The sequence below is a fragment of the Anabrus simplex genome, chromosome 2 (genome assembly GCF_040414725.1).
Source record: "Anabrus simplex isolate iqAnaSimp1 chromosome 2, ASM4041472v1, whole genome shotgun sequence".
NCBI classification, from domain to species: domain Eukaryota; kingdom Metazoa; phylum Arthropoda; class Insecta; order Orthoptera; family Tettigoniidae; genus Anabrus; species Anabrus simplex.
Genome location: NC_090266.1, coordinates 641,238,841 through 641,255,419, shown reverse-complemented (window position 1 = coordinate 641,255,419; position 16,579 = coordinate 641,238,841). Strand labels below are relative to the sequence as shown.

Genomic DNA, 16,579 nt, shown 5'->3' with positions numbered 1-16,579 from the left:
CTGACAGATACCACAGCCGGTGTGCGAGACTCATCTCAAGCGGAAGGAGGTAACAAGTCTCATTAGCAGGAAACAAACTTTATTCATATAGCCTACATGACAAGATCTGTCTTACAAGTGACTTCCGTCTCAATCCTCCTTTGAGACTTGTCTCACAAGCTACATCTCATTTTTATTCATTTCACCCATTGCCATTAACACCCCTGCCACATGACGTTACAAAAAACTAAAATATGAATTAGTTCATCGCCTTTCAATATCCAAAGAGCAGCGAGTTTGCCAACTTCTTGGTGACGAAGGACTCAGCAACAGGAAACCATCACAGTTTTTAAGTCACTTAAAGTCATTAGCTGGTAGGTCACTTCATAACAAAGTATACTAAAGCAACTCTTCATGCGTCGACTACCACAGCACTTGCAGGCTATATTAGTGACCCAGTTAATGCCTCTACGTGATATAGCAGAGCTTGCAGACATCTTGGAATTTTCACCTAATGTCACACCACCATATAGCCAGTTGGCCGTACATGCTACAGCTGCACCGAACACTTTCACTGCCTAGATGGAGGAATTGATGGGTAAATTCGATGCCCTGGCCCATAACTCGCCCCGAGGCTGAAGTCGCAGTAGGAGGAGATCTAAAAGCCGTAACCGTTCCCTTATGCCACAGGGCCGACTTTGCTGAAAAAGTTCCAAGATAAAGCAGTAAAATGTACTAATACTTGCTCCTGTCAGGCGAAAAATGGAATGACGGCAGCTGTGTTCTACATCACGCCACCATCTATTTTGTATCAGAATACCAAAGCAAAATTTCTGATTGACACCGGATCTGACCTTTGCTGTTTTCCGTGTAAGCCTCTGGGAAGCACTCGCAAACCTTCTGGGCATGAGCTGAGCGCTACAAACGGTAGTACAATCAGGACATATGGTAGCCTTCCTATGAACCTCAACCTTTGTTTATATCAAAATTTTTGCTGGCAATTTATCACTACTGATGTTAGCACAGCCATCACTGGTTCAGATTTTCTGGCTTACTATTACTTACTCTTTGACGGCCATAACAGATGCCTCCCCGATGGCACCAATGGCCTATACATTAAGGCATCTGTAGCCTCTACCGAGCAGGCCAGCACAAAGACTGCTGCAGTATCCACTGACTCACCATTTAGCATGTTGCTCGCTGACTTTCACTCCCTTACTCATCCGCCTGGCATCCAACGTGATATTAAACACAATACTGTACATCACATTAGGACAGCCAAAGGCCCACCAATCTCTTGTCGACCCCGTCACCTGGGCCCTCAGAAATTGCAGATAGCAAAGAAAGAATTCGAGGACATGGTAAGGTTAGGTAAAGCGAGACCTTCTAGTAGTCCCTGGTCATCACCCTTGCACCTAAGCGAGACAACTCATGGCGTCTGTGTGGCAATTACCGGGCGCTGAACATAAGGACAATACCTAACAGCTACCTGGTACTACACATAGATTTTTGCCGTAACATTGCTGCGTCAACCATTTTCAGTACCTGTGAACTTATCAAAGACTACCAACAGATCCTGATTCATCCCAGCGACATTTGCAAAACAGCCATAACAACACCTTTCGGGCTGTTTCAATTTCCCGATATGTCATTTGGGTTACGAAATGCTGGACAAACCTTCCAGCGTTTTATGGATGAGGTCACCATGGATTTAAACTTCAGTTTCCCATACATTGACAACACTCGTGTTTTCAGAGGATGCTGAAGAGCATGTGCCATCTCCGCATACTTTTCCAGAGATCAGCTGGTTACGGTGTAGTCATAAATCCAACTAAACCGAGCTTGATAGCTGCAGTCACTTAAGTGCGGCCAGTATCCAGTATTCAAGAGATAGTGGTTTCGACCCCACTGTTGGCAGCCCTGAAAATGGTTTTCCGTGGTTTCCCATTTTCACACCAGGCTGTACCTTAAGGCCACAGTCGCTTCCTTCCCAACCCTACCCCTTTCCTGTCCCATCGTCGCCATAAGACCTATCTGTGTCAGAGTGATGTAAAGAACTTGTTAAAAAAAAAATTCCATCCAAGTGTGTAATAGGTGCGAGGTAACCTTCTTGGGCTATCTATCGGCTCTCAAAGGACAGTACAAAACCTCCACCAGAGAGAATCCAATCTGCCCTGGAGTATCCTCTACCGAAGACTGTCCAGAGCCTCCGCCGGTTCTTGGGCATTGTCAACTTCTATAGACATTTGCTACCACATGCAGCTGAACTCCAGGCTTCGTTGACGAATGTCCTAGCTGATACAAAGCTAAAGGGCTCTAAACACTCCGTAATTGAAACGTTCTTTCCATGAACGCAAAGAAAACCTAGCGCAAACCACTCAACTCGCTCATCTATTGCCAGATGAGCCTCTAGGTCTCTTTACCGATGCATCAAATACCCAAGTTAGAGCATGTTTGCAACAAAGCTGGAGACCATTGGCAGTCCCCAGCTTTTTTCGGCAAGAAGCTTTCAGTGCGTAAAATAACCTGGCCGGCCCATTACAGAGAACTGTTAGCTGTATACAAGGCTGTCAAGAATTTCCGCGATATACTGGAAGCACAACACTGTACCATATATACGGACCACAAGCCTCTGCTTTATGTGCCCCAGCCCAACTTAATCAGCTGTCCTTCATATCTGAGTTCACAACCGATTTTCAACATATAAAGGGACCGGGCAAGTTGGCCATGCGCGTAGAAGCGCGCGGCTGTGAGCTTGCAGCCGGGAGATAGTAGGTTCGAATCCCACTATCGGCGGCCCTGAGAATGGTTTTCCGTGGTTTCCCATTTTCACACCAGGCAAATGCTGGGGCTGTACCTTAAATAAGGCCACGGCCGCTTCCTTCCAACTCCTTGTCCTTTCCTATCCCATCGTCGCCATAAGACCTATCTGTGTCGGTGCGACGTAAAGCCCCTAGAAAAAAAAAACACATAAAGGGAGCAGATAACGCCACCAATACGATGTCACGTGTTGAAGCCATCTCACTGGAAGATGACTACACCGTACTGACTATCATAAGTGAATGATGACGAACTCAAAACCTTATTGCGTGATGGTACCTCGCTGACATTAGAAAAAAGTAACCCAGCCAGGCACCACGACTACCATTATATGTGATACGTCAACTGGAAAACCCTGTCCATTCTTGACAATTCCTTTTTGACGCAAGTTCTTTGACAAGCTCCATAACATAAGTCATCCAGTCATTCAAGCCACTTCTCGTCTAGTCTCAGATAGATTTGTTTGGCCAGCTATTCAGAAAGACACTCGCGCATGGACTCGTGCTTGTTTGTCGTGTCAATGCAATAAAGTGACAAGGCATAATGTCTCTCCTTTGGGGAATTTCGGAGCACCCACAGGTCGTTTCAGCCACATTCACTTGGATATTATTGGTCCACTGCCTGTCTGCAATGGCTATCATTATCTCCTCACTGCTGTTGACAGATTTCCTCGCTGGCCAGAGGCATGGCCCATGCGCAGCATCACTGCCGAAGAAACAGCCAATACCCTATTAAGTGGTTGGAACTCCCAATTTGCTCTTCCAACCTATATAACTACCGACCAAGGAAGACAATTCAAGTCTACCCTGTTTTGCAGACTCATGACACTATTCAGTACAACAAAAGTCCATGCACTAACGGTATGGTGGAGTCTTCATAGACAGTTAATTGCTTTGCTGATGTGTCATGGTGCAATGTGGATTAAAGCCTTACCCCTAGAGTTACTTAGCATGCATGCGGTTCTAAAGGAAGTTCTGAAAGCTTCACTTCCCGAACTAGTTTTAGGGGAACGGCTACGCCTCTCTGAAGAAACAGGCACTTTTTTGGCCCAGTTCTTCTACTTCAGCTGACCCTTCTGATATTGAAAATCATCTAAGGAAGGATATGGCTGAACTCAGACCTGTTCCTGCCTTTAGCCTTAGTCAAGAAAAAGTATTCATCTTCAAAGACTTGGCAACTACCTCCCATGTTTTTCTGAGAGCTGACAATGTAAAGCCTCCTCTACAGCCCTCATACTCTGGTCCTTAGAAGGTAGTTAGCCGTAATAAGAAGATTTTGACACCAATGATTGGAAACAAGGAAGTAGTAGCGAGTACAGACCGTGTGAAGCCTGCATATATAGAAACAAACATTGCTGTTCCTACCTGCACCAACACACCTGACACATCAACTACCCGCCATTCATTCAGTCAACCTAGCACTTCTTTTACACCTGACTCACCCGATGCATCATCACCACCCAGGAAGTACAAAACACGATCAGGACGAAGAGTCCACTTTGCTCATCCATTCAATTTGTGAACTTTCCTTCTCCGTGGGGGGGGTGTTGATGCGGCGGCATTCAGAAGAATGAACTCACCCCACAAACAAAAGGCACACTTGTGCATCGTCGTGTTCACAAATGTTAGAAACGTGCTTAAATTAACTTACGTATGGAAAAGCAGGCCAGGATAAAAATGTAACACGTCATAAGAATGCAAACCCTAAGTTAATGATGAATATTTAGTAAGAAAGTTGGGAAATATACATTACAGATGAAGCTCTGAAGGGCAAATAATGGCTGAGAGAAATTATTTTATTAGAGAACAATATCTGATGAAGTGTACAACGTTGCATCATGTTGTATAAACACTTGAACCAGAGTCATTCGGCATCGTCGAGTGTGTCCGAGTTAAACGTCTCTTTGTGTCTTGTCTTGCGTAACCGATGTATCCTATAAGCTAACTGTACGTTGTGACTAAGTGTAAATAAATCTTATCTATGAGAACGGATTCATTTATGGTATCGATGTGGAGCCGCCTACAAACCAAGATATCATACCGTCTTCGGGACTGCCTACAGTGTGGTTCGAACCCACTATCTCCTGGATCAAATATACTTAGAACATTTCACCTGCAGGCTTAGATTGAACATTCCTGGTAAATCCTGTTACTACCAAATGAAGGTTGGCAAACAAACTTCCTTACAAACAGCTGCATAAGCTTTATGAAATGTTGTTTAGAACAATATCTGATAAAATGTCAGATACTACTTATTCTACGATCTCTTCAGAATACGACCTAACGCTAAAATATGGGCAAATATGCATTCAAATGAACAATAAAAGCTGCTTCGTCATGTTTGCAAATGTCAGAAACATGCTTAAATTAACTTACATATGGAAAAGCTATTTGCTTTACGCTGCATGAACACAGATAGGTCTTATGGCGACGATAGGATAGGAAAGGCCTAGGAACGGGAAGGAAGCGGCCGTAGCCTCAATTAAGATACAGTCCCAACATTTGCCTGGTGTGAAAATGGGAAACCACGGAAAAGCATCTTCAGGGCTGCCGACAGTGGGATTCGAACCCACACCAGATGCAAGCTCACAGCTGCACGCCCCTAACCGCACAGCCAACTCGCCTGGTATATGGAAAAGCAAGCCAGGATAAAAATGTATCACGTCATAAAAATCCAAACCCAAAGTTAATGATGAATATTTAGTAAGAAAGTTGGGAAATATACAATACAGACGAAGCTCTGAGAGGCAAATGATGGCTGAAAGAAATTATTTGATAAGAGAACGCTGTTAAATGAAACAAGCAAGCTTTCAGTTATATGAAGTAGTTTAACTTGTGGTTATACACTATCAGTCAAAGAGGAGATTTTCTGGGACAGGCACATATTTAAGGAATTTCTTTCAGAGAGGTCCAGATTTGTGAATTAATACTTCACCAACATTTTTCAGATTTGGGATATATATCTCTCTACAGACCTAGTATTACTCACGCAATTTTTACTGATATTTGGTGTTACGGGGGTGAGGAGCAAGGAGGGAGCTCTCCCGGGTTCCGATAATACTGCCAACTGACTGGAAATGAAATCTGAATTGAATCGATAATATGATCGATCAATACGAATTTTTTAAACCTTTATTATCTTAAGCCAACAACTGTGTCACACACACATTATATAACATTTCTCGATGCGAATCTTGTTCTTAGCATGAATTCTATAGTTTGACTTTGCTGTGTAAACAACAACAGTACTAGTACATAAAGTGTACGCCAGATGTCGCACAGCGATGCATAAGCGATTTATAGTTTGTGTTTCAAAGGTTGCCAATACAAATCTCGAAGATAACCGAGGTCGACCGATTCAGCACTAGGGAGCACTAAAAGTTGCGCGAGTAATAGCGCTACCCTAGATTTATCGGCATGTAACATGACATACAAATCACAACTGAACTATCATCTTAACATTACTCAAACTTGTAACTGTTTAATGCGATTTGTGATCATGGCCTTGAGCCCAATTTTCCAAAGAATCTGAACCAATGGGGCATGACTTTTAATTTTTTAAATCCCACGCTCATTATTTGGGATTTAAACCACAGCCGCCTTGATGCAAAGCTGAACAGAAATATTGCTGCTATTATATATATTTTTATAATTTGCTTTACATCGCACCAACACAGATAGATCTTATAACGATGATAGGTTTGGAAAGGCCTATAGTCATCTGAAGGAAGCAGCCATGGCCTTAATTAAGATACAGCCCTAGCATCTGCCAGGTGTGAAAATGAAAAACCCTCTTCAAGGCTGCCGAACAAACTATCTCCCGGTGAACTGTTGCAGTATGCTATGTTTTCCATTTCTGACAGTCTTCATCTTGCTGACATGTATAACAAATCCAGCTCAATGAAAGATACCAACAGAAATTCAAATTAAATTCCGCAGTAATCTGAATGTTAGCCTACACAGGCATTGTTAATTCTAGTGATCATTTACTCTATACCCTTTTCATGTATGAGAGTGCCAAGTACAGGAAGTTTGAATTTTCTTATAGGAATAAGCTAATGACTTCAGCTTGCAACATAGAAAATAAATCAAGAGTTTCCAAACGGCAGAGGAAGTATCGAGGTAAGTGCGTCTGGACCCCCTATCCTGGGATACTAACGTATTTAGCGAAAGATTGTGATAGAAGTAGCAGAAGACACCACCTACCCATGGTTGGACCCAATAATTTCTGGCAAGAAAATTACGCAATTCCACCTCAGCCAACACCAATAGAGCACGCCATGCACGATGACGTCTTTTCTAAACACTTACCAGTATCTCACTTCATTACAAAAACACTCCAAAGTGTGTAAATTACTTACAGGTCTGTGCACATCCTGAGTAGTGAGCACACATATTGGTTTAACACATAAGGGGTGCACAGCATTGAGCCTCTCAAAGAGTGTGTCCACAGACCATTGGTCTACAGCAAAGGAGGTTTTATTGATTGGTAGTTTGTAAAGAAAAAAAATCTAGCAGTATTGAATTCTGAGAGTGACATCACACATAATAAAGGCTACAGCCTTTGAGTTGTAGCCTTAATGGTATTTTTAAAAAAACACAAACCAGAATTCTGAAATTTTGTTGTAACACTAAATATAATTCGGGGACGAGTTGGTGGGTTCCTAATGCTGGCGATGAATAGGCTACATCTCTCCTACAGGATATGTGAGGAAAGATATTCATGATTCACATTCCTAAACTTGGTACTTCACACTAAGGGAAAATTTTATACATTTACCCTTTCTGGCCTGTGCTGTCGACAAAGACAACATAAAAAATTATAATATTAGTATCCTATCTATCTTACAGAGGCAACAAAACCCCATAGTTTTGTCCGGAAAAACGAGTTCTTATATATCGCTAGAATTTTGCATTCAAGCTCCTTTAAATGCCAAACTAATATCGTAGGAGTATTAAAGCACCTGAAATCCATGTCTAAAGACTAGCAAATGAAATTAAGCTAATTCCAAACACATACACACGTTAAATCATCAAGACATCCCCTAAGTATATCAAAGAGAAAGGGTACCTCTCGATGATCTATTTACCGTACCTGAGTTCCAACGACAACAATCTGGGGTAACTGGATAGCATCAGCTCCAACAGTGTTGAAGACATCCTGCAGTTTGTTTATTACCGGTATCAAGGCTTCCATACTACAGCAGAAAGCAATGTTTTTGTCGGCAATAAGACTGCGATCCAACGAAACCTAACCTCTTCAAGGTACACAATATCACAAGCAGTTAATTATACCACGAAGATATTTTCGTTAATATTCTTCCCTCATACTGTTCAAACAGAAGTGCAACAACATATGCACTTCACGAGTCCCTATAAAAGAACACCAGACCTTTTCAAAGGTCGCACGCGAAAGGTAAAACCCGCCCGCAACCACCATTCATCTTCACTCACGAGTAATAAGAACAAGAATACTTGTTTTCCTGGATTTACAACAGTAATATTCGACGTAACGAACTTTCCAAAGAATATTTCGAGCTATAGCACCGAACAAACCGGATTCTCTAATCCTGTGATAGATTTTACTAAGGCTTTTGACCTGATAAACAGGAAGCTAGTGATAGACAAGCTTAAGGAGATGCTAGGCACGAACAACATATGGACCTATCTCATCACATCAATACTGCAATGGAACGAAGTACGAGTTTCCGATAACCTCACTCTATCAGATCCAATAGCTCAATCAAACGGGGTCCTACAGGGTGACCCACTGAGTCCTTTGTTGTTTATAGTCGCAACCGCAGATATCCTAAGAATTACCCAAAAGGAGGGAGTATTTTCTTGCGCGTATGCCGATGATATTGTAATTAGCTCAAGAAACATAACAAAACTACAGGAAACTGTAAATGACGTTCAAAACTGGTGCTCCGAAAACAATCTGTTCATAAACATCTCAAAAACAGACACCATGGTCTTCAGGAAAGGAGGGAGAGTACCCGCCTCAGCAGAGAACTTCATTCGGGATTAAAAAAATTAAAGATAGTACCAGACTTCAAATATTTAGGCATCACCCTGCAATCGAGCGCATATTGTTTCACAAAACATGTCACAGAAAAGGCAACTCAAGCAATGATGGCAATGCATGAAATGAAAGACATTAGATCACTCAATCTGGAGACAGCAATGTTGCTATACAGAGTAAAAATTCTTCCAATAATGACTTATGGCATTGAAACTTATCAACCTTGGAAAAGGTGAAAGCGAACTATATAAAGAAGGTGATAGGTGTATCAAAAACGACACCATCTAGACTTGTATACCTCCTCGCAAGGGAATCATTTCTCATAGAAGATCTCAGGACAAGTATGCCCCTACCGAACACCGGTGCATCAAAGAAATTGCTAGCAAATATGACGGAGAAGAGAGAAGAAGTCCAACCAGACTTCTAAGGCACAGGGGCAATGATAGATCGTTCGTGGACAAAAGCTAATTTTGAATTAAGACATGTCATTACAAGATTAGCAGTTCACGGTTTTCATCACCTACTCTGCAAATCAAAACACATCCATGGCCCAAGTATAGACTGTGAGTGCAAACTATGTGGAAAAACGTGGAAGAGTACCACATTGAATTCTGTACAAGAAGAACAATGTCTATAAGTGATTATGCAAATATGTAACCCATCAATGTAATCTATATTCTCTGTTATGGCTATTTGGCTGCATTAAATATATTATTAATTCTGTGATAATCGATGAACATTCCAAGACTTAACCAAGACGAGTTTCAATTAAGGGCAATATGGCCATGGGTGCGGGCCAGGCGGTAGGTTAAATGTGATCGTGTATATGAGTTTAAAGTAATACTTGTGAAATAAGCATTTCGAGTCCGCATGTGGTAGATAGTACTTCATGATTTTCAATACTGATAAGGAAGTTTTTGTGTCGCCAGTTGCTTTTACATGGAAGCTTAGATTTCTTTTGTGTATGAACATGGTAACGTATAGGTTATATGTTCGTTTACCATTGTATTTGAGTGGTTGTGTTATAATTATTGGTGTTTTCATAGAGTGCAGTGTGCATGTATTAGGTTAACATGGATCGATCGAGTTGTATTCATCTCTGTAGGTCAAATTACGGATATTCTTCGCGTTTGTCTGCTCTGGCCGAAGACAAAGACTTCGAGAGAAATGGATTTGGTGTATTAATAGCGAGAATTTTCCTGTAAATAATGAAGATGTCGTGTGCATCAAACATTTTAACTCTACGTTTATCGTTCACAAAGATATATTTCCCGTTGAGAATTCACATCCCTAGGAAATATCTTAAACTGTCACCTGAGACCAATCCAATCATATTCTGCAATAAGCATTCGCATAACATTTCTTTACCTCGATGAAGAAAGTGCCGTAAAGAGCATGCTGCTGCTCTCTTCATCAGAAGTCAGATCTGCTACAGAAACACTTTTCTCAGGCAGTACTTTTACTCTTTCCTTCCTGCCTATCAAATTACTAGTTTCTTCATTACCACCATAACGCATATCTTTGAGGAAACTGTCAGACTGTCATTAACATCCAGGTTTCTAGAAGTATCTTCTACTTCTTCGCAACCTGGAAGTCTCTCCAAAACTCTCTTCCTGTTTAATGGATATATTCCAGATTTGTTGAATCCAGACCTAATCTTCATTTCCATATTATCCTGCATATTGTCGGGAGTTTGCTTCAGCAACCTTGGAATCATCTCCTTGTCAAAAGGTTTGTTACCTCCTCTCTTCATTTTCCATGACTTAGAGCCAGGCAACTTTTAGTGGTCTGAAGTGTGCCAAAGCTAGACGCTGGGTCATATGCGTTCAACTTGCAGGCAGAAAAGTAAAGAAATGTCATTCTCTTTGCACAGTTTTATAACAGCAGGAGAGAGATGAGAGCTTAGGTTATCTCCAATAACTACCTTCTTCACAAGCAAATACCTACAGTATGGAATAATTCCCTTCACGAACCAGTCAAGAAAGCAGCATCCATCTATCCAAGCTGATTAGCTTCGGTTATATCGACCTCTGCATGCCCCCCCACCCCACCCTTGTGTCCATAAATCATACACATGCCGAGCCTTATAGATGACATAAGGTGGTAAATGTGTCCTGTCGGCAGTTGCTGCAAACATCACGTATGTATAAGACTTGCTTTCATTAATCGCTCGTTCAGGATATTTGCACCCTCTCTTGCAGATCAGTTTGCGACGACCTGGATCATCAGCAAGACAGGATTCATCATAATTGATAATCGCCTCAGGAGGGACACCTTCAAGAGTCTTTTCCAGGTCAAAATACTTTCTGATGTCTGCTGACGACACCCTTGCTCTGCTACGTTTCACATTCTGACATATTCTTTGTGAAAGGTGAGAGCTATGTCGAGACACGAATGAGAAGGTCGAATCAATTCCTGGCATATTGCCTCAGAATTTAGCAAATGTTTAATACTTTTCGTCTAAATCATACTTAAAAAACATCGTAGATCAAAAGTACTCAGTGGGTAACCCCACTCACAACATGTCAGAATACACTGTACCAATTCCTCCTAAAAATCATGTGATAAACTTGTCTGCCCACCTTTCTTCTTCATGGACACTACAGTTTATTTGTGTTAGCAACATAACTTTGCAAGGCAGATTTTGAAATATTGAATTTCATCGCTGCTGAACGTATTGACATGCCACTAATGAATTTCAAAACTGTCTTTTTTCACTGCCGTATTTCAGCATCCACAGGTAAATGAGTTTTTGGAACAGGGTGTCTCCTATACTTTCATCCCATTGTCCTTATTCACCCTATATTCTTATGTGGTTCAAATAAAGTCACTAAATGTACTGTAATTATAATACTAACACTGTTTCAGCCTCTGAATTAGCTCACAAATTTACATTATCCTGAACCAACGAAAATTGCGCCAAAACATCAGCTGTCTTACAGGATGGCCACCCCGACAAAAATTTGATTTTGTACAAACACTTAGACTTTCTGGAAGGATAAAATACTGAAGAAAACCTTAATTTCCCTTAAATGAAAACATTATCTTTAGTTGAACCTTTGAAGAGTAAATTATTATTTTTCTTTCTTGTCCCTATTCACCCCATTTTACGGTAACATTGATTTACCTCGAGGAAGGATCTCCCCAAAAGTGCATGAACAGCAACTGCCACTGAGAGACAAAGAAGCATTTAAACGTTAGTGTGAAGAAAACAGATGTACTTTTGTATCCATCTCTTGGCACAGGCCAGAGCAAAGTGTAGCTTCCACTGATGTCCCAGTCTCATCCATGGCTGTGACAATATGGAAGGTGCTGGGGTATGGGTGGTGCTGAGTAATGACACTCGGAGCACAAATAGTGTGTGAGTGTTATGAAAGGTGTTGCTCATAGGGTCAGTCGTGCTGCAGTGGCACATTCTGGCCCAGTGAGGAAAGCAATGGCAAACTACCTCACTCCTCATCTTGCCTAGTACGCCTCATTTGGGCTCTGTCATTGGTTTTTGCGGTTTCTCTATAACTGCATAGCCTTTGGTAGTGCTATTTGAGGATCCAACCAGCCTCTGGGCTGATGACCTAACAGACAGACAAGACAAAAATATGAGTCCATTCAACGTGATTCCGAAAGGTTATAGCGTTCTGAAAACCTAATGTAGATAATCCATCGATATGAAAGTGACGAGTACCCTGGAAGTGCAAGTGTGTTTAAAAATTATTGCTTTCATAGCAAAAAAATTAAAGTTGATATTTGCATGATAAGGACAAGACGACCTGAAGTGTGACAGATATAGAAAATGTGAAATTCTGGTCATTTCAGTAGTTATGAAGAGAGTACATAGTATTGAAATGAATGGCAGAGTCTTTATTTTGGGGAACTTCCTGAAAAATTAAGCCCATGTTTTACCCCTGTGTTAGCCTTTGAAAGTAACATTAATATTTCAAGTGATCTGTGGAGGTGTGGTGTTTCTTTGACAAAAATTATAAAGGAGTGTGTAAAATTTCTGACCAATATTTTTAACAACAATTAAACGATCTCGAATGAAAAGAACATTTCAAAATAAATTGCCAAGAAATTTCAAAAGCAGGAAACTAAGAGGAATTTTTTGTTGGAAATGTGTTGTGCTAGTTTTAGTTAAATTTATTTTGGTGAATGATGCATGATGTGATAATGGGGATGCTGTCATAGTGTTGCTAATAACCGGAAAAGTAATTATTTGTTTGGTGTTGTGTCGATTTTCTCTTAAGTAAGTATTCAAATTTAAATGTAGTGAAATTTGTTAGGTGTTGGTAACTTAATGTTCGTTGTAATGCATTTTTCATTTGCCAGTCATTTAACGTCGCACAGACACATCGAAGGCTTTCGGTGACGCAAGAATGGAAAAGGGCAATTATTGAGAAGGTAACGGCCGTGGCATCAATTAAGGCACAGCACCGGCATTTACCTGGTGTGAAAATGGAAAACCACAGGAAACTATCTTCAGAACTGTCCACGGTGGGATTCGAACCACTTCTATCCTCCGAATGCAAGCTCACAACTACTCAACACTCACCGCGTGGCCAACTCACTCTGTGTAATGCTTTTAAAATCCCCTCAAAGCACCTTACTTTCCTAGATACGGAGTGAGTTAGCCGTGAAGTTAAGGTCGCACAGCTGTGAGATTGCATTCACGAGATAGTGGGTTCGAAACCCAGTGTCGACAGCCCCGAAGATCGTTTTCCATGGTTTCCCATTTTCACACTAGATAAAAGCCGGGGCTCTACCTTAGTTAAGGCCACGGACGCAATCTTCCCAATACTAGCGGTCTCCCGTCGCCGAAAACTTTCGATATGTTAGTGCGACGTTAAACAAGGAAAACAATCTGCTAGATAATTAGCACATAAAATTACTATTTCTCTTTTACGCACCAAATGCTAAGTTTTTTAAAACCTTCGATAAATATTTTCGTACTATAACATTCACACGACCATTATTAAGTAATTCCTCGCTATGTCAGCTTTGGCTGGTGTGGCCGCCATGTTTGTTTTCTGTAATGTGGCCTGAGTATTGTAGTTGGTTTTGACCTAAACAACTAAACAAACAAAAATAACTATTTCGTAAAATACTACTTCGTAACATACATAGCTAACGAATAACTACTCATCATGGGCGCCCGCAGGATCTTTTCCAGGGGGGGGGGGCAAATTAACAATTTTCTTGAATATAAAAACCAATATAACGTCAGCAACATTAATTTGTTTACAGAAACTTCCTGTTATAACATATGCTAGATGACTGTCAGTAATTTCAGTTTATGAAATAGTCTGGTATGATATTAAACCATTGAACATCAACTTCTTTAGAATTCCAGGGGGGGCAAGTGCCCCCCCTTGCGGGCGCCCATGCTACTCATAAATAAGAGAGAAAGTGTGCGTAGTGAGTACTAATTTCCGAATTAATAAAATGCGAGTACAATACACGGCATCAGTCCAGAATTCAAGCCGTGCCAAAGTAATGTGCTTTATTTTGTCCAGTCGAGGAAGGAACTATGCCAGAAATCACTACTTTACAGGAGCTAAAAACAACTTATTTACTTCGACACGCTTCGATGAATAATTGTCATGTTTTGTTATTATATTTATATCAGCGAGAGATATGTAGCAGAGGTAGCAGGAACATGTTCCAGAATAATTTATAAATGTCATGACTATTTAAACATTTAGACTTAGTTCTTATCTTCAATAAAGCCTTAAAGATTTTGTGGGATGGGAATATATTTCTGACACTAACTATAAATATAATAAATCTTTAGAACATATATCGAGAGGTTTCGAAGGCTGCCATAAGGTTGGATAATAAGAATGAGCTAAAGGGTAGTAAAACAGGTCTGAATGTTTATTTAACATTATAAACAGGGACAAAGGTACCCTAGTTCCAACAAAAGAAGAATATTACTCGTACAAATGTGGGGAGGGAAGTCAGTGATCCAGAAGAAATTGCAGAAATCTTTAGTAACTATTTTCAGGAGGCAGGTTTGAGTTTAACAGAAAAATTTCAAACATTGCTGTATAGTATTATTTGAAGTAATTCCACATACTGTATATAAGTTGACTATGTTTGTAAGTACAGGAAATATTATAAGTAGAATTTTGTAAACAATATACATTTACTAAGGATGAGTTGTGTGCTTAATAGAAAAAAATTTTAGCATAAATTGTATAATATTGTATTCTGAGAAAATTTTCTTCTTCTCTTGTTAATTTAAAATTTAGTGCTTGACAATAATGTACTTTAGTGTACCATTTGCCACTGAGGTATTCACCTCATATGCAAATAAGGAGATTTTGATTTGATTTGATTTGATTTGATTTGATTTGATTTGATTTGATTTGATTTGATTTGATTTGATTTGATTTGATTTGATTTGATTTGATTTGATTTGATTTGATTTGATTTGATTTGATTTGATTTGATTTGATTTGATTTGATTTGATTTGATTTGATTTGATTTGATTTGATTTGATTTGATTTGATTTGATTTGATTTGACATCAATGATAATAACAAACTTGAATACAGTTCACAGAAATGTGTCATCCATGTTTCTTACTCCTGCGACTTAGCAACATGTAGAGAAAATAATAAAACAAACGGGTTATAAGAAATCTTCTGGTTAAGATGGTTATTGAAACTACCTTATTTGATGCTCCTACGAGTATATCATTAAGCATCTCTGTTATTTGAAAAATTTGTCACTAACCACTGGTAAATTTCTAGACAACTTCAAGATAGCTGAAGGTGACACCACGGAGATAAGAAGTTATATTTGCATAATGCATGGATTTTCACGAAACTTTGTGGGTATGTTACCTGCATAAAAGTAGAGATATTACGAATATTTCTTTCATTTACAATTAATAGTTTATCCAAAATATTTTTTTAAAATTCTCAATTCCTTTTATTCATGAAATGTAGTTTACATGTTAATGTAAATTGGTAATTACATAGATAATACTTCTTTTAAAAGCACCAGGTATCGATTTTTCTGTACATATTTGATATAAGGATATATATCGTACTAAAGTTTGTGTAATTTTTACGTTCTAAAATTTTGGACTTAAAAATCCCTACTACTTGAAAAAATTATGCAATCAAAAATTCCATACGCAGGTTTCTTAACATAGCTGTGATACATGGTACCATACAAAATTTGTTTCATTGGGCAGAATATTTTGGGAGAAAATGGGTTTAAGTGTAAAATTACAATTGGCAAACACAGCATTTTTACAGTGATAAATTGCTTGAATTAAGCGGAATAACTTTGTGACAAGAAAAATGAAACTCAATCATTTCAATTCCAGTAATAAAATAAACTCACCTAAGTGACCAAATTATTAGTACAAATAAATCAAAAGCGTACGTATTGTTATCAGAAATCTGAGTAGAACGTTTGGTTGTATGTTAGAATGTTATTTACTTAACATACCCTAATAATACTTCTCAATCTTCATATAAATTTTAAATTAATTACCTGCAGTCTCATGACTTCTCTGACTTTCCTTCGCTTCCGCAGATCTCCCGCCTTTATTCATATATGCCAGTCATTTTTGTCTTGCATATTTCAGAACACTGTTTGCCGCTCTCGAGCTGCGCCTTCCTTTCCGGGGTCATATTCTCAAACGTAGAACGAAGATCACTTTGTCTTCAACCCAAATTAAGAAATGAAATACACTGAGTGGCGGAAACTCACGGGAAGGGGTATAACCTCATAGACGGGAGTTAACCGC

General features: G+C 39.7%; 1 protein-coding gene across 1 annotated transcript in view; it reads right to left on the bottom strand.

The window, feature by feature from the left end:
* Drp1 (dynamin related protein 1) overlaps positions 1-8,264 on the bottom strand; it is a 430,863-nt gene extending 422,599 nt beyond the window's left edge. The window contains exon 1 of the mRNA XM_067141108.1: positions 7,894-8,264. Within this exon, the coding sequence (XP_066997209.1) occupies positions 7,894-7,995 (102 nt within the window). The 5' untranslated portion in view covers positions 7,996-8,264. The remainder of the gene's footprint in view (positions 1-7,893) is intronic.
* Positions 8,265-16,579: the final 8,315 nt, after the last annotated feature.